The sequence below is a fragment of the Maylandia zebra genome, linkage group LG2 (genome assembly GCF_041146795.1).
Source record: "Maylandia zebra isolate NMK-2024a linkage group LG2, Mzebra_GT3a, whole genome shotgun sequence".
Lineage (NCBI taxonomy): Eukaryota > Metazoa > Chordata > Actinopteri > Cichliformes > Cichlidae > Maylandia > Maylandia zebra.
In genome coordinates, this window is record NC_135168.1 from 16,047,991 (window position 1) to 16,067,871 (window position 19,881).

The 19,881-nt window shown below is 38.1% G+C and overlaps 1 protein-coding gene across 1 annotated transcript in view; it reads left to right on the top strand.

Moving 5' to 3' along the window:
* Positions 1–1,467: 1,467 nt before the first annotated feature.
* glrbb (glycine receptor, beta b) overlaps positions 1,468–19,881 on the top strand; it is a 30,193-nt gene continuing 11,779 nt past the window's right edge. The window contains exons 1-7 of the mRNA XM_004553630.5: positions 1,468–1,841; positions 5,306–5,434; positions 8,173–8,279; positions 9,696–9,763; positions 14,833–15,059; positions 18,006–18,088; positions 18,576–18,716. Coding sequence (XP_004553687.1) covers positions 5,313–5,434; positions 8,173–8,279; positions 9,696–9,763; positions 14,833–15,059; positions 18,006–18,088; positions 18,576–18,716 — 748 coding nt within the window. The 5' untranslated portion in view covers positions 1,468–1,841; positions 5,306–5,312. The remainder of the gene's footprint in view (positions 1,842–5,305; positions 5,435–8,172; positions 8,280–9,695; positions 9,764–14,832; positions 15,060–18,005; positions 18,089–18,575; positions 18,717–19,881) is intronic.

Sequence of the window (19,881 nt, forward strand, 5' to 3'; positions counted from 1 at the left end):
GGTCTTCCAAAGTTTTTTGTGACATTGACCATCTTATCAGTCATTTTCAGTCTAGTCCTTGTACCCGAGGATTTTCATAAGATTAATGTATCTATGTATTTATTTATTCTGTTCAACCACTTAACACTGACCTATGAAACATTTGTGTCACAAAGAAAATGCACCTCACTTGAAGGATGAACCAGAACCACACTTTATTACTAACAGCCTATCACAAACATATCCATAGATTCCAAACATACTGCTAGTGCGGTAAAAGCATACCTGCATGGAACCCCCTTCCCCAAAAAAGGCAGCCAACATCATAAGTAGTGCTTTTAATGTCCTTCAAGAAGCTTGGAAAACTATTCCCAAAGACAAATGAAAGAAATTACAAGGGAGCCTTCCTAACAGAGTATAGGTTGTGTTGAAGAATAAAAGTGGTCATACCAAATATTTACTTTCGAGCTTGTTAAATTTGCACAAACTCTGTTTTTGCCTTCTGTGCTGTATTTCCATGTGTGATTGCACATGTTTCAATAAATTGCTGCATCAATTTCCCATTTTCCCCAAAAATATAAAGAGATGAGGGGTGGCTCAAGATGTTTCGCAGTACAGTACAGTTGTTGAAGACACACACACAGGCGCACACACGCACAAAAAAGGCCCTTTCATTGCACGGGGACACTGAGACCAAAAGTCATAAGATTTTCTGTCAACACTGAGCCAGAGTTCTGAATTACATTCAACTCTGACGTCTTGACATCACCAGTGGTCTGCTATATCACACCAAAGATGGTTAAGCCAAGAAGCTGTGCCAATGCATTTCATTGTGGTGATACTTTTTGCATCGACAGTGGGCTGCCTTAATGTGGAAATAATGAAAATTTTACTCAAAATATATAAGGCTGTATGGCGTCTGTTGTGTACATTAGCAGCAGCTGAGGATGTGGAAGCAGGGAATGTAAATGTTTATGAAATATGAACATCTTCAGAATGAGTTTGTGATTCTTTACACCAAAATACGTGAGATCAGATTGCTCTGTGTCCTACAAACTAAAATATGTTTGAGACTTCTGCATTATGCAATTAAAGCAGTCATCATTTTTATCTGGATGATAGAAACACAGACTATATTGTTTTATCTTCTTTGTCACTGATTTAATGAGTCACATTTTCACATATACAAAAAATCAGCTTTTTATCTCACATCTAAAATAGTCTAGGTCATACTACGGCACATGGTTACCACACAGTCTATTACTACATAATACATAGAAATAGAAGCTTGAGTATCTTATTGGATTCATAATTTCTAATAAAGCGCTCTCTATTTTCATCCATCTGCTGCTAAATACCACTCAGTCCCAGCCATAAGTAGTGATGCGTTTGCGTCTATCCCGTGAAAGAGAGCTTTTATTTCCTGCCGTCACGTCACGTCTCCGTCTAGCAGCGGCTGTGGATGTGGAGGCGGGGAGCGGCTGTCCGTGGTGCTGATGGGAATGATGCTCTCCAGTTCTGTGCAGCCGCTACTGCGCATGTTGCATGACAGGTACACGCAAGCCTCCATCTTGGGCATCCCAAGCTAAGGCGAAAGGGCAGCAGCCATATACACGTTGATTTAAAAATAACAACAAACGGGCTCGGAAACCAAAACAACAACAAAAAAAAAATTGGCAATTTGCCGAGATGTAACTTTTCCCCTCAAACCAATTGAACTAATCGCTTCAGTGCAGGAAGACGGAAACAGAATGGAAAAGAAAGGGAGCGAATGGTCTTGGAAGCTCTGTTAACCACTGTTTTCACAGTCAGCTTGAGTGGATCGAGATTTCTGAGGAATTGACAGGTGACAAAGCCAAACGGTAAGCAGAACTGCGTACCGTGTTTCGCGAGAGATGACTTTGTGTTATTTATGTTCATAGCGTGCGCTCGCATGTAGTGAAATCGCATGCTCGTGTTCATATGTGTTGGCATCTTCTTTCTGCATCCCCCACCCACCCCCGTCATGGTGGTCGCTGTATCCTCTGCTCTTATGATGCTCAGGCTTCGGGCGAGTGTCAGCCTCTCTTACTTACTTTTCTGTTGTTAGAAAGAGACCGAATGCGACGTGCAGCCACAGGTTGTGAGAGCACCGGCAGTGTGCGGATTTATTTTTCTTTGGTTCCATTTCAGTATTTTTCTTGAATACATCTGAGGCCTTTCCTCGTGGATTATTGGATTAAGCAGTAATAAATAATCTAGTTTTAAGTGGTGATATTACCAGGAATATGACCTATACTTATATACATATCTCAGTTCCACCAAATGACATGGCCGGACTGTTATATCATCAACATTAATATAATAAATAAGTATTCGTTTATTTACCTAAATGTAAACCCTCTTCCCGGCAGAAATAATTTTAGGTGTTTTGTTTAATGTCCAGAATCTTAAAAAAAAAAAAAGACACTGTGCTCTAGTGGCAGATTGGCTTTAATTGTTTATTATCCCATGACCCGTAGGGCAAACCATGTAGCCCGCTTGAGTCACTGTCAGCCGTTGCATGACAAAGCCTCTGCCGTTTTAACTTTGCCCCTAGTAAAACAGAGCTAGGGCAATGTTCTTCAGTGGTGGCACACAGATGAGTCAGACAGTGCCAAGGTCGAGTTATAGTTTCAGCTGAACTCATATTTATGCTTTAATATCAGTTGGGTGGACGCGTGATTGAGGGTTTTGTTTTGTTTTTTAATTTTGATTGTACACAATTATATATCGACTGGCTTCTCTGAGCTCCACTTTGGGACTGGGACCCAAAAGAGATGTCAAAATAGATATATTTTGACAAAAGCAGATCACTAACTTCTCTCTTCAAGTTGTATAGGTGCACGCTTCAAAAGAAGACAAAATAATGCAACTATGATAAGAAGACACATGCATAAGGATTAAGCTTTCACAATCCCAACAAATATTATGAACCAGTGCGATAATGTTCAGCACTATCAAGAATTTCAAATATGTCTTATTTGGTATTCAGACTCTTTTATTCGCTACAGTGCGATGCATACTAGTTGTATACATGCCTCTGCTTCATCCTTCTCCTTATCAGGTAGAATGTGGAAAGAAGCTGAGATTTCACCTACAGAAATGCAAAGGGGAATGTAGTGGCGAATTTCTGTCCCAAGCTTCGAAAAAGTAATTCTTCCACTTCTTAATGTGAGCTGTTCAGATTTATTTCTGACTCGTACATACAAACAAAAGATGTCACGGTCAAAAAACTATTTGCTGCTACAGCGCACATTTCCATTGCCGTCCTGGCTCACTCTAACCTGCTACCACACATGCGCTGTAATGTTTTCTTACCCGACACAAATTAAACGTGCAGCATTTATTCTTTAACAACATATTATACAAAATTAAACATGTAACATAATAACTGAAACAGTATCAAAAATATTTCTCTATAGATTGGCTCTAACATTTCCAGCCCCCTAATTGGAGGGCATGAAGACTGACAATTAGCGAACACTTACAAAAGAGCCAAATAACATTAACACTTCCTGTATCACACATGGTCATTCAAATTATCTTTCACAAAACCTGTAACCGATCAGAACATATACTGTATTTTCTCATTCCAAGTTACATGACATTCTCACAGATCAAGCACAGCTTGTCAATGGGTCTTTCTAAGGTGTTAGTCTTTGTCTTGATGATCACACGCCGTACCAGACCCTTAGCGTCTGGAATACACGAAGAACTCTCCCCAACATCCACGAGCTTCTTGGCGCTGACTCGTCGACCACCATTACAATGTCCCCCACAGTTACATTTCTTCTGACCTGAGTCCACTTTTGACGCTCTTGAAGCATAGGCAAATACTCGCGCACCCACCTCTTCCAAAACAAGTCAGCAAGATATTGCACTTGCTTCCAACGGCGGCGGGAGTATGAGTCTTCCTTTCTGAAAAGTCCAGGAGGCAAACCTGGCTTTTAGGCGTCAGTGGTTCCAGGTCTGTTGGATCATCTGTTACTGTAGTCAGCGGTCTATTTCTCTATAGATTGGCTCTAACAGGGAAGATTGCATAGAGAATTTGTAGGTTGCATAAGAAATTATTTCTCAGAAATGTGGTTGAGTTGTGAAGTCCAACATTTGACACTGCTCCAGCTGTTGCCATCTGAGACGTGTGGATTAGCTTTGACATTATGCTGGCCAGGCGAGTAGTATCCAGCCCTCTGGTTTTCAGGAATTTTCCAAATCGATAAACCAATGTTGTCTTTGTTTGGGCAACTTGTTTGCATGGAGCCAAAAGGCATTGCACTCTGTACAGTTCTCAGTGCACTCAGGAAAGGATTTCTGTTGAGGAAGATGATGATCGATGTGAAGGCAAGGAGTAGACAGGGAGTTGCTGGGTCAAGGCAGTGAGACAAGGAGAGAGAGACAGACAGAGAGTATTTCTGTCTAGACGGCCTCAGTTAATACACAAGATATATGTTTGGATGAGTGTGTGTTTGTAAGCTGGTGTTGCTGCCTTGCTGTTGGTCTCAGTATCCCAATGCAATGAAAGGGCAACACTTCTAGATGGACAATGAATCACACAGGTACTGTGGTTGCAAGATGATTAATGGCCTCTATCAAGAAATGCAAAAATGCTCTGTGTGTTTGTGTAAGTGTGCATTTGTATAGTTTTGTTACTGTAAATACACAGGACCATATTATCTGTTAGTTGCCTTCACTTTAGTATTATGTTGTAAGAAATGACTGACCAATAGGGAGTGTTGGTCATAACACTCGAAGGGTTAGAAATCTAAACATGATTGTTGAAATCTAAAAAATACATTTAGAAAAAAGTCCTATTGAGCCTTTTTGATGTAAGTTCTGGACTAAACTGAAGGATATTGTAGGCGATATTTATTTCAGCTATCCTTTAAAGGTCACATTCAGCTGACGAGTCCTCAATGACCATTGTTATTCAGGTGCAATGCTTCAGTGATTGAATTTATGCTTGAACTTGCTCTGCTTTATTAAACCTTGTCAGACTGATTCATCTGTATTTCAGACATTTACTGTATGTGACATGCATCTAGAGGAAATATGAATCGATGATGTTAAAAAGAGTAAGGGGCAAAGTTGCAGTGTTCAGGAAACAACAAGCTCTGAAGCTTTAAGCTCTAGCCAACAAGGAAGCCATAGAATTACTGTCACATAACAGCTGAATTTGTGGAATGTGAAAAAAAAAATCATTGGATTCACAATTCCAAATCATTTCTTTTGTTCTTGTCCCTCCATTTTTATTTTATATGTTCATTTTATTCACAATTTTTATTATTATTATTTTTCTTTTACACAGGTTCAGAATGGGCACAAGGAAGGTCGCCATTATTCTCCTAGTTCTCTTTCTTTGCTTAGACGGAGGATTTGCCAAAGAAAAAGGAGCAAAGAAAGGAAAGAAGAAAGGGAAGCATGTTTACTGTCCATCGTAAGTACCGTGTGGAATAAACAACATCGTGCTGTGTCATATTGGCCTTTGGCGTATTGACTAGGCATGTTAGCTTGATGGCTCTATACACAGTAATGCATACGTTTTTCTTGTATACAAGTCGAATAAAGAAGTAAGTTTTGTTGTTGTGAAATTTGTTTGCAATCTCTGTTTTAAATCCATTCACTTTAATCTCTTAGAAAACCTAAACATTTTCTATGAGTAGAATTTGGTTCTGCTTGATTGGCTTCAGTCAGTCAGCATTAGCTCTTGCTAATGATGTTTCTTCAGCCTTACATGTCCATGAGAGCGTCTTCGGATCTAACTGTTCTTGGTGGAAATTTGACTAGTCAGAGATTCTTATGGAAACACCCTGCTCTGTGCTGAGGCAGGCACCGTTTGTCAGGACGGTGCCCGCCTCTACTTTTTGGATCAGGAGCGTATGCAGAGACTTCCTTGGATACCATTTATATGATTTTTCTCCACTGAAAATGGTCAGGAAGGACTTAGTCATCATGTTCATCTGAGGCAGCCATGGCCAGTGACCATTACAAAATGTATGGTGCACTCATCTAGGAATGGAGAGCAGTTCCTCAGCAGATCGGGACACTTGTGGAGCCAATAGACAGATGGGGAACTACTGTCCTTTGTAGAGGAGGCTATACCTCATATAAAACATTTTCTATATACATATATTATAGTGTTGGTCTATTAAATCTATTAAAAACACAAACTTGCCTTTATTTATTTTAGTTCTGAAGCATATTTCTGACCATTTGGTAAATAAATTGGAGATAAATTAGCTGAATACCGCATCTCAATTCATGTTTAAGCCATCTGCCTTTATCTACTAAAAATGTTGCCAAACCTAAAATGAGTATGTGGGTACAGATAGTAAAATGGTTGTTATCCTAATAGCAGAACAATTTGGAACGTAGGTTTGAAAAATCATATTACGAAGGTGCATTGAATAGCACCAGCAGCTCAAAGCTAGACGGTTCTGGGTTTGAAACTGCTGGCCAGGACATGGAGTTTTAATGTTCTCCTGTGCCTGTGTGGGTTTTCACCAGGTGCTCCCACCTCAATGACTGTAATTAGGCTAGGCAGTTAAGAAAATGGATGAATGGCTATTACAGTGCCTCTTTTCTATTTGGGTGTAAAACATCTTAGGGGTGGACAACAATTACCCTTTGTAGGAAAAACCCTGTCAGTTCAGCATGGAGCTGAAGCATGGCGGACTTTGTCTATTTTACACCTAATGGATCTTACTTTTCAGTCTCTCCACCATACACATAAATAGATCTCAGGTTGTCATTGCCTCTTCAGTGCATGCCAAAAGGTGATTCTCAGGTTATGGTTTAAACTATAGATGTAAATACTGTAGATCACAAAAGGAATGTGACGTAATTGTGTCCTGCACGCTGAGTTAAGTGTAATGTAGAGCTGCGCTATCTTCTTCCTTAAATGGTAACAAATGTCTCTACAATGAAGTCTTGAAATGTGGGATAAACTGTTTGATGTAGAAAATTGGCAAGTGGAAGCTGTATGACATGCTTTGTGTTTAATGCTGCAGATGCCTTTGCGGATCAACTAAAGCACTTGGTTCCAGTTTAGCTCTTGTGCTTGAGATTGTCAGGAAGGTCTCTTAAAAAAAGAGGAGGAAAAAAAGCGGTTTAGCGGATGGGAATTGGGTTTTACTTTGATCAGGGGAACCGCTGAACATATACACACTGCGCAGCATTCTTGTGTAGCACTTTAGCCCATCCTCAGTGCATGATAAGGTTTACATAATAATATGTATTGAGAAGGGGGAATTCTTTGGCAGAAGCATTCATTGCCACCCAGGAGGAGGATTTTTGTTCCCCCTTTCTCTCTTGCCAGATCCCCTCCTCGTCCTTTTCTCTCTGTCCCACTGTATTTTTCATTAGTCAAGCACATGAAAACAAATGATGTTTGACTGATTGTCGTCATGTTGTTGGTGATATTTTTACCAAGCACTGTTAAGTTTTTTCAATTTTGTAGGAACATTTGAAGTAGACTTAAACAAAAAGAACTACATAGCACAAAAACAGATTATTTGTCTTGACAAGTCATTTATACTTGTCACCTGTGCGGCAGATTGATTCATTCAGGGGAAAATCATTTCAGTGGGTTACTTATTGGCTTGCTTACTGAACTAGTGCTGTTTTTATAAAGATAGTATAATATGTGCTTTGATCAAGCGTTTCACTCATTTATCTTAAAAAACCCTTGAATGATTTTAAAATGAAATATTTTTGCATCCTTTAGAATTTTTCACATACCCAAATGTTTTATTTATGGATGATTAAATGTCAGTACAACTTAAACTGCCCTGTGTTTACTGCTCAATAACATATATTTGTATGAAAACATGTTGAGATGATGAACACTGCAAATATTTCAAAATTCAGCATGTTGAGAAGAGTCTTCCATTAGCCCAAGGGATCTTGTCAACTTCCTCAGTCATAATCTGGAAACATCCCATAATAGCAGCACATTTCATTTCTAAACATTGTCTCAGTCTAACAGTTCCTTGGTGGTCCAAATCTTAAAAGCCAATTTAATCCCAGACTGGTAGCTCTCCCAGGTTATAGTTTAATCAAAGAGTATACAGAGTAGAAGTGAGTGCACTGTGCACTTTGTCTGTTCATCTGCCAGGAATTTGACCTGCTAATGTAATCGTGCCTCAAGTTCTCTCTCTGTCTTTTTATTTGCAGACAGCTGTCATCTGAGGATCTGGCCCGGGTCCCTGCAAATTCAACCAGCAACATCTTGAACAGGTTACTGATCACCTATGATCCCAGAATAAGGCCCAACTTCAAAGGCAGGTTTTCTGCTCTTTATCTGTTTCTGTCTCGTTTTTAATTTACATTCTAGCTGCAGTGCTGTCATGCTAATTAAAGAAACACGTGCATGTGTACCTCCAGATTTCTTCTAAGAGTTTAATGCTGGAGGTAGGAATGTGGAGGCATTAATCAAAATGCATTCCCTTGCAAATGTAACTTGTGCTTAAACAGTTACAGAAGGCTTGTGTTCCTGGGTTGACTTCTTGCCGATACTGCTGCATGGACAGATTTTAATAGACACTCGTGCATAGGACAAGTTGATATTTCTAAAATCTGTCTAAGGTTAGGAATCAGATTAATCAAAATTGCTAAAGCTAGCTTACAGACAAATGCACAAGTAAAAATTTGATTTTGAAGTGGAAGCATGCCTCATCTGTTACCTTTGTACAGTCATTTCTTTTTCATTTTTCATTTTTCAAAGCCCAAAAACCATCCATCGTCAGTGTTTATAGTGTACTGTACACATCACACTGCTGGGAGTACTATGTTTGTCTCACAGAAACAGCCATGAAAATAACAAAGAGGTGGCTGGTGGCCTCTTTGTCTGACTGATCGTCTCCCCAGTCTTCAGGTGGATCTGTAGTTTTCTTGCTCTGGCACTTGGCACCAGGAGCTGTATCTGGGACTTAATGTTTGATGTGTAGTGAGCCGACTTAGCATTCTCCCTCACTCCCTCCGACTGGTCCAGCAGCCAAACATCTGCTCTCCATTTCAGGGTGGCCTGAAATCCTCATCCATTAGCATCCATATCATAATCTCCCAAATTAAGAACTAAACTATGCCTTATGCATTACTTCGCTGTAACATGGCAAGCTGCTTTTATGGGCCCTATAGAATAATAGAATATAGTAATAGCAGCATTACCTTTGAATATTGATTCAAGTTAATGTTTGATTTGTTACATTAATGCAACAAAGATGTGAGCTCTATAACACGCCATAACTTGTGCATTAATTTTGTGACCTGCATGGTAGAATTTATCCAGTGAAACTTGTGAGCCTCAAGTAAACAGATCAAAGGAAATAATTTATTCAAAGCAGGGTGAGCAGTCTGCATTCATCAACAGTTTTATTAGTTTATGCAAAAGGCTGAGTGGGGAGGGGTGCCAATATACAGTAAATGTTTACAGCGTGAGCTTGGGAAGAAGATGGGATGATTTTGAGAAGGGATTTTTATTATTTTGCAATGCTGGGCCTTTCACAAAACCTGACCATTAATATAATCAATTAAATCACTAGGTACAATATGTATGGTTTAGGAATGCATTTACATGGATTTACAGAACAAATGTATTGTAAACTGCAGGAGCAGTACTTGATAACTGCTTTGCTTTGAGACATGGGCGAAGCAGTTATTAGACACAAGGAATACTTTCTCTCTCTTTCTAAATCCAGGAATTCCTGTGGAGGATAGAGTGAACATTTTCATCAACAGCTTTGGCTCAATCCAAGAAACAACCATGGTAAGGACTTGCTGCTGCAGTTTGACAGTATTGGTAATCAATACTTCTGCCAATCAGAAGCAGTGAATGAGAGCTGAAAACTGCTTTGGCCAAGTTTTAGGGAGAATTCATGAGCATGTTTTCTAGATGGTATTAGATCATTTAGCAGTGAATCATTATGAAGACTGGGGTTTGCATGCCTCATTTATCTGATGGCTTAATTGCTGATCAAGAAATGCAGTTTGAATACTAATTACTAGATTAAACTCAAGGACGAAGCTGGGTTGACTCTTGATCACTTAGAAAGCAATAAATGGAAATTCCCAGTTTCTAATAAGACTGGTTCACCTGGTGTGATACATCCAATCATTCAACAGTGTAATGTCACAAATTACCAAAATCAACAGTTTTATTTTATTCTTCCATGTGTGTTTTACAGAAATTAATCCAGGATGTCTTTATTACAAAAAACAAACCTTCTTCCCACTTAGCGTTAGTATGATTTGTCACATTGTCACTCATAAATCATTTTTGTGAGATAAATTTGACTTTTTTCCCCCCATATAAGTACAATCACATTTTTACTCAAATGGAAAGTTGATTAATAAAAATGTAAAATTTATAGTTGTTCTAAGGCTGACACATGTAATATGTATATGACCTTCTTTCAGAAATTTAGCAGTATTTATGTGTGTGGCAGCCAACATGCATTTCAGTGTCCTTCTCCATGTCCTGTTATTTAATGTTGTATAACTGATCCTATTTTAGTTACAGAACCTAAAGTTAGGTCCATCATTATTTTGACAAAGAGACGTTATTTGATTATCGATTTTTCTTAACTTTGCCTCAGTACACAAACACTGTGAATTTAAAATCAAACGTGATTTATATGCAGATTTTGAGCTTTAATTCAAGGGCTTTTACAGACTTTTTGCATCAACTGTTGAGGGATCACAGTTATTTTTATACCTAACCACCCATTTTCAGAGGCTTACTTACATAATTTTAAATATAAGATTAGTTTTGAATATTTTGATGAAAACCCTTTACAGTCAATGACTCCCTTGAAGTCTAGAGCCCACTGACATCACCAAATGCTACATTTAGTTTTGTATTAAATATCAGATAAGCGATCTGTTTGGTTGAGATGGTGGAATTGACTTACCCATCCAAGATTTTTTCACTGCTTGGCCTTAAAAAATTCTTGCATTTCTTTTGTGGTGTGCTTCGGCTCATGATTAGTTTGCACTGTGAGAGTTTGCCCTGTGTTTCACAGCATTTGAATAAATCTCTGCAAAGAGTATAGAGCTGTACACTTCAAAATTAATCCTGCTACCTCACTCAGCAGTCATATCATCAGTAAGCCCCATTGGCCCGGTTCCAGTGGCAGCCATACATGCCAATGCTATAAAATTGCCTTCCCATGTTTGATAGGTAATATAGTATGCTTTGGCTCGTAAGCTGTTGCTTCTCTATATTTTTCTCTTCCCATCATTCTGGTAAAACGTAGTCTTGGTTTCATCTAACCAAAGGTTTTGTCAAAACTGTGCAGGCGCTTTTAATTCTGGCAAAGTCTAATCTGACCTTCTTATTCAGGAGTTTAAGTTGTGAGTTATCTTTTTGACATCTCTCATTTGGTTGCTCCATTTTTCACAAAATATCAAGGAAACTGGCCTTACATGGCCATTAAACTGCTTGTTACTCAATTTTCCAATTAGTTTTTGTGAACTATGTAAAAAATGGTTTTAGTTCCTAAACATTTTTTTGTAAAAACCCCTTCAATTAAAGTTTAAAGTCTGCACGGCAACCACATTTTTATTGTTATATTTAAAATACACTGTGGTGATGTACAGAGACAAAATTACACAAATGTCTTCGTCTTTGTCCAACAAATTATGGACCTTGCTGTATTGCCATTGAAACAACCAAATGTCCAAGAATGATCAGTGTTCAGCAGGGTTAAGTGTTCCATCATGCTCACTTTTATGAGTCATGGCACTCTGAACAAAGTCTTGGATAATATATCCTGGAGCTGGCACTGCTTGAAAATCTGCCACACGGGGAAAAGATTGGCAGCAGATAGGTAGTGTGTATTTGCTTATAAAATACTCCAGTCAAGAGTTTCACTCTATTATAGACCACTTAGGATGATAAGTGGAAAATCCTTACAAATCACAGGACCCAAAGATGGTGGAAGAAAATGAACACATCAGGAGGAAACAAACAAAGAAGAAGGGTAATGAGGAAGAAAGAGCTGAGGAAAACAAAGACCTCGAGGAAAAAGTTTTGACCAGTGAAGGAAAGTGTGAAAAACAGACACCATGTTAGAGAGAGAGAGAGAGAGAAAGACAAAGGTAAAGTGAAATGGATGGGAGAAGGAAGATTAAATCAGACAGTAGGAGGCCAAAGATCATTAAGACGGATAATGGAAGACAGGGATGAGGAAATTGAGTAGTGAAAAAGAATAAGATAGAGGAAGCGGGAATAAAATTAAAAAGTGTGATGGTTCAAAGTGTGATGAAAGCAAAGGAATAATAAAGACCGCAAATGGCGAGAATAATCTGAAGAAAGAGACCATAACAGCGAAGACAAAAAGGGAGGATCAAGAAAGCAAGAACAAGAGCCAAGAAAGACAAAGTGGAAGAGAAAAATGCACAACTCTCAAAAGGGTAGCTTGTTCCTTTCTTCCTTTTTCCCCCTGGACACCCAGCCTAGGCATAAACTGAATGAAAGTGAGGAAGGTTTGAAACAAATCTAGCAGAAGGAGGAAGAGACAGCTGGTCACCTCTACCCTCAATTTTTCACTCTGTGGGGTATCTGATCTCAGGAAACCTTCTTTCATTATTCACACCTCCCTCTACCAAACACTCACTATATTTAACATACCTATTTTCACATTATGATTATAATCTTTAGAAAACAATGACTAATTTTCTTCGGAGATGGAATAAATTGTTGTTATATATGTTTTTTTACTGCTTCTCAGCTTTAGTTTCCCTCAGTGGTTATAGAAAGTTCTTAAATCTCTCTGGAATCGAATGTTGTACTGGCAGCTTGATTGTGAGCCAGAAGCAAGATATATTTCCTTGTCTAGTTTTTAGAGAAGGAAAAGGTGTGGGAATTGGCCCGTGTCTCCCTCAGACAGAGAAGAGCCACCAGAAGCTATTCATGTTGTAGCTCAAGGACTAGTTCAACACAGGTGTCTAAAATGTGGTTGTATAGAAATGATATCTTATAAAATAAGATATCAACAGCTTGATTGCAAGATTCCCCTTTCAAAAGAAAATAATGCATCATACGGGCCACTCCTTAACTGTTTATGCCAAATTCTGACCCTGCCTCCGACCCTGCCAAGTATTTGCATATTTTGGTTATTAAATAGTGGTTGAGTTACTTTTGCCTCCCTATCAGGTTAAAACAGTCTTTTCATTCTCCTCTCACCTCTGGCATCAACATTGGATTTTTACCCAGAGAACTGCAGCTCATTGGAGATTTTCTATGTTTTGGACCGTTCTCTGTAAACCCCAGAGATTGTTGTGTGAGAGAATCCAAATCCAGCAGTTTTTCAAATACTCAGAGCAGCACAACAACCTAGAAAGGCTCAGAGTCACTTAAATCTCCTTTCTTTGCCATTCTGATCCTTGGTTTGAATTTCAGCAGTTTTTTTCTTTGACTAACTCTACATGCCTAAATGCACTGACTTGCTGCCATTAGATAAAATATTTACACTGGCAATTTAACACATGTACCTAATGATTTGGCAAGTGAGTGTATAAATGCTGATGGACAGTGGAAAATTCCTCAGTAAAGTTAAAATTTGTTTTGGGGTACATAAAAGACACAAATAACCCTTAAAATCTACAATTTAACTGTTTTTGCTCAGCGTTAATTGACATCTCTGCACTGGCTGAAATAATAATAACAATATCTATGTTCACCAGCTAGCTAGGTGCCAAACCATGTGAGAAGTGAGTGACACGCAACGTGTCACAATCATATCAGAATTTCTATTGGCTCAAACTTGGCAGATTTGTGTAGTCTATAAACACGTATATTCTATTTATGTCATTTGAACTGCTGTATTTTGACATTGCCGGTAGCTTAGCTGTAGCATTTTTACCTGAAGGCTTCAGCTTCCGGGTAACAAGGAAATGACGTCATTCACGTAGATTACTCGAAATTTTAGTGGCGGAAATGGGCTTCCATAATTTTGACATTGCATCATTTATGTATTGCAAGTGTAATGGCCATGGGCAGTTTTTTTTCCTTGTAATAAATACTAACATGTTTTAAATTGCAGTAGATGCACATATGCTAAAATTGAGTTATTAAAAATTCTAATGGTTTCTCATTGACTTTACTTTAGATTTAAACAAGCTGCCATGTCAAATAACAAAAATGTCAATAATAATATAGTTTCAGGTAATAAAAACTAAATAGAAGGGGAGAGTATACGTTTAAGGCATATTTCCTACACAAGACTGAACACATGCAAAGCTGATATTTCAGCCATTGTATTTGACATACCATCTGTCTTCAACCTCAGCTTAATAGCTCACCTGCTCCCAGAACAGCTTGAGGCCCACCATCAGTGTGTGCACAGAGATGTGTCCCAAAGCTCACAGTGATACTTTCCCACCATCAAGAATGTGGACATTTTACTAATATGTGCACTAATGAGGTACTTGCTGTTGCTGTGTTGATAACATTTGACCCTTGGACTGTGCAGTTTCTTGTGTGTTGACCGCTTTAAAGGCATTATGTTGCAGATGTAAACTGTCACTCTGCACTTAAAGTAATCTATATGTTATTATTCATTATTCAAACATATTTAGGAGGCTTAAAAATGTTTTTGTTACCCTGTTAAAGCATCTCATTCATTCACACAGAAAATGCACTTTTTTGTACCATCCCCCTTAAAGCTTCAGAAAATGTTAGCAGAAAGATTAGCATATGCTTTATTTTATTCCATTTAGAGAGTTTGCCTTTTGGGCATCATTTACCGTGAAAGCACCCAAACTGTGTCCAGTTGAGTTTACATGGAAGTAACATTAACTGTGTTTGTACTCGCCTGGTGTTACACTTAACAGGATTACAGAGTCAACATCTTCTTGCGGCAGCGCTGGAATGACCCCAGGCTGAAACTGCCAGACGACTTCAAGTCTGATTCTCTCACTGTTGATCCCAAGATGTTCAAATGTCTCTGGAAACCCGACCTGTTCTTCGCTAATGAGAAGAGCGCCAACTTTCATGATGTTACCCAAGAAAATATTCTCCTCTTCATCTTCCGTAATGGAGATGTCCTAATCAGTATGAGGTAATTTATTTACTTTTTTTTAACTTGTTTTTAATCAGTGTACTTGAAATGTCGTTCAGTCTTATGTGATTCGTTGAAAATAGTCACTTCATCAGATATGCAATAATCCAGGAAAATGCAGCATTACTGTAAATTTTGCTATGACTTAGTATCTGGTTTAATTCAAAAGTCCTTTCGACAGTACCACTCAATTTTAGTTTGGGCCATAAGTCATGAATCTTCAAGTTTAAAGCTGATGAAAAAAAAACTTTAAGTTAAGTAGAAAGGATTCTGTCTGCAAACAGATCTCATACAGTCTAGGAATGATCTTCACTAATATTTTATCAATACCAGCATTGATTTATGATACCAAAACATATAGCTTATGATATTGATATAGCATTCTATATTTTTTACTAAATGGCTTAAACAGGGTGTATTTATGCTTTTGCCATATTCGCTGATCTTTATTTCAAGTAATTATGAGGTTGTTTTATCACTTAGATCTGGGGTCAAGCCCTGTGATCCCTACAGTTTAAAACAATTGGAGATAAAGTACCAGAATTTCAGGAGTGGGACCGCGCCTCCAAACACGCTCCTCCTGATTCTTATCTATGTAGTTTCCCCCAGTTCTACAACCTGTTAATACTCGTTTACGTTCCTCACCCTCCCTCCTCTTTTCAATTCTTTAACTTCTTCACTTCTAATTAGTACACAGGGATCTGCTGGGTCCGGGAGCCACCACCAGTGGCCTTCCCTAAACCCCAGCTCAATTCACGTCCACGGCATTCACCTTTATCTACTAATACGCTTTCAAACCTAAAATGAGGACGTGGGCCCAGCTAGTGAAAGTAATATAAAATGTGTTCTTTCTGTTTTACTACCTAGCAGTTAGGCTTTTTGCATTTCTAAATATTTGGTGACAAGCATACATCAACTGAAATAATTTGACTCCAATTAAGGAATGAAGGAAGAGCAATTCAAATTTCCTGTCTAGTTTTCTCTTATCTAGTTATTGAGACTGGAGCTCATTTGGTTGTTTGAGTGTTATCCATTTATACTGCACTTAAGCGGTGGCTGGTGCCTAAGTACTAATTAGAAACATCTACAAAGCACTTAAAGTCGGTTCTGTGTCCTGCATTGATAACTAGAGACTAATTTTTAAAAAAGGATAGCGTAGCGTTACCCTGCCTATCTTGAAGTCAAGTCAGTCACAACTCAATTGTTGGAGCTGGGCGGCCATACTGAAGACACAGCCTTTTCAGCAGCCTTTTAGCTAAAGGAGTCCAATATGCTAGATATTAGAGTTATTAAATCTTGTATTTGAAAGGGATCAATAGGGTGTTACCTTACATCTAGCTTTCTATAAACAGTATACATTAAGCTGTATTTCAGGCTATTAGAGTTTATTATTGGCCATAGAACAAAGAATGTAAACACTTACATGACTTCAAAAGTAATCACTTCATAATGGCAGCCTCATAGTGGAATATTTAGAAATTTGTAAACCATGTTAGGCCTCAGTCCCAAGCTGGCGATTCCCTGACAACCTCTGCTTGCTATGAAAGAAATGTGTGTTCTTTAACTGGTTTGCAAGTGGTTCTTAGGTGTTGCTGGATTTTGCTAAGAGAAATCAGTTGCAATGAAGATACCCCTTTGTGACTGCTTTGGTCACCAGCAGATCATCAGGGTCACTTGTGTTTTCCATGGAACAAACCGACTTATCTGCAAATTCACCACCCTGTAGTAAAACTTGCAAAATTGTGGCACAAACTGGAATCGGAGAACATTGGCCTTCAAAATAAAAGTTGTGCTTTACCACTGAAACCAACACATTTCAAAAGATGCATCTGACTTCATGAATAGTCTCTTCACAGTTTCACTACGCTTCCATTCACACTACAGGGAACCATGGCAATCATGGCTTATCACTTCTTATCAATACTTCAACCAGTTATCAATACCCACTTCTAAGTTATTACCTGGTTGTGTGTGCCTTGAGGGCTGTATCCCTGGATACAGAAACAATTGACCATTAAGATTGTCATATTGTGTCAAAACACTAACTGTTCTTTTTAGGCTTTACTATGGCTTTTATGTCAAATAAAAAGGAGACACCTCTTGCTACTATTTAGAGCAAAACAACCTCCCAGTGAGAAAGGAAAAAAACATATTTATCAACGTGTCAGAGCACTCCTTACGTTGTGGTACATCTTATCTCCTGGCTAATTTGGCATAGTTTCAGACTGAATTAATGTAGCATCAACCTTAGTAGTAACCAAATGACTGCTCAGTGTTCTCAATATTAGACTACATAAAAGTGCAAAATTATATTATGTAGCTGTGGACACATCTGTAGACTGAGCACATTAAATAATTTTTGACCCAGCTGCATAGAACTATTACCTGTAGTGCTGCCAATGTATTTAATCATGGATCATTTGTGTCTATGACCTGAAGTACTGCAAATTCACTCTGATATATTTTAGTCTATACTGGAAATATTTGCCTGTGTTTTCTGTCCTTCTTTACTTTATTTTAATATATTTTCTTCAGTAATTAAGACTGTAAAACTGGAAACTCAAAAGATAAAACTGTTTACATGCACAAGATTTAGTGGAAAACAGATTTGTACCCCGCCTTTTACCTTACAACAAGTAGAATAGGTTCCAGGCCCCCATGTAACACAAAACTGGATAACCAATAGAAATGTGAATGTACAGACTTAATCTTCAAAGGGATTGCTGCCAGGTTTTATTCATCTCCAAAGAGAATTGTCTGTATGTTTGCATGTACCATTTTATTCCATGTTAATATATCACTCAGAAAAAAAACCCCTTTCGGGTTAAACCCTTGGCTCCAGTGTAATCTAGAGTTTCATCTTGTGAAGTGTATACAGTAATATATGCAATGAATACAATAAAGCAGCCATAAAGAAAAAAAATAAATATCTTCTTCCTCCGACAGGTTGTCCGTCACCCTTTCTTGTCCACTTGATCTGACCTTATTCCCTATGGACACACAGAGGTGTAAAATGCAACTTGAAAGCTGTAAGTTTTCCTAAATTAACAACTCTTTAAAGTATCTCATCAGTATACACATGTGCTTGCTGATATTTTAGACATTCAGTATTTATGAGTTGGGAATATAGTTGTTGTTTTTGTAAAGTAGTTGGTTTTAGGGTAAATAAGAGCATTTTGCTTGTGTTTAGCAGCCAATTCCAGTGGTGAACACTTAGTGCAGTAGAATAAATCATCATATTTTAGGGTTGTTGTGAGAGTCTCATAGCTAATTGAGCTTGACATGTCTTTACTGCAGCTTGTTTACAAAGCAGTTAGACTTAAATAAGCAACATAACTTGAAGCCATTACCCTGTAAAGCCAAACCTGACTGCTGAGATGTATCATATTCTGGATGGCTTCATGCATTTGAACTGTTATGTTCATTGGAAGGGTGGTAACGGTGGGCTTAAACTATATATATCTGTTGTGTTTGACTGTTTTTCTATCTCTGTATCTGTGCCCTCCTGATTTCCAGTTGGTTATACAACAGATGACCTGCAGTTTATGTGGCAGACAGGAGACCCTGTGCAAATGGATGCTATTGCTCTGCCACAGTTTGATATCCGACAAGAAGATATTACTTATGGAAACTGCACCAAATACTATGCAGGCACAGGTACTTTCATCGTTATGAAACAATATAAAGTGATAAGAAAGTTAAAAAGTTTTGACCATCCAAAGAAAGTAGTTACGCTCAGCTGACAGTAAAAATGTACAGTAGAAGTCTGAATGGGTATATTGAACTACTAAATTACTTTTTTTTCCCTGCGCTGGCATCTGCGCTAAAATTCCGACTTTCTATGAACATTGTTTTAAGCAATATTAATTTTTTTTTAAAAGAAAATTATCCTCAACCTAAAAGTATAGTCATATGGATATGTCTGCCATTAACTGTTGACTATCTCCCTCTTGGGAAGCCACCAAAAATCACAGTCACTGAGCAGACAGATGTATCAGATAACTTAGGACAAATTCAGAAATATTACAAATTTACTTAGTCATGACTGAAAGGTTACTCTGACTCTCCTCAAAGTAAACAAAGTAATAATATTAGCACACGCTGTAATTTGAAACATGGAGTGACTTTGAGTTGTCACAGTGCAAACTCCTCTCATTCATATTATTTCTATTTCATGATGTGTTATCAGTAGTCAAACCTAATGTTGACAAGTTTAAAGTAATTTAGAGTTTTAAAAGACAAACCACAGGGAAGGTTTTGCTCATGGTTAAATAAAATGTAAAGATAGAAAAAACAAAGAAAAAAAAACCCCATTGAAATGTATTTAATTTTTTATGTGAATGTGTTCCCTGGGCCCAACACACCAACACAAGTCGCTGTTCAAACTAGGACACAGATGACTCTTCTCTTAGTATGCTGGCTAGCTTAGCATTAGCATGCTGTCTGTGCAGACTCTTGCAAAAAGCTGAAGTTGTATGACCGGCATAATGCAGCTTTTTCTGTCCTGGATCTATTTTTCACTTTACCATGAAAATCTCATCCATTTGTACAATAAGAATAAAAGTAATCTCTGAAGAATGTTTACAGGATTTTGAGAAATCTCTGCTATGAAGATTTAAGGCAGTTGTAAAGGCCAAAGTGGGGTGAATGTAGTACTAGCAAGGTGTAGCTAATAGGTTGTGCACTGAGTATAGTAAAAATAACAGTGGTAACATTCAGTTTTCCAAGAATCTTTTAATTATTTGGCTTCAATATGTCCATTACAGCCTATTATTTTAAACAATCACACGAAGGTGGTTTCTTAAGGAAGTTAACCAAGTTT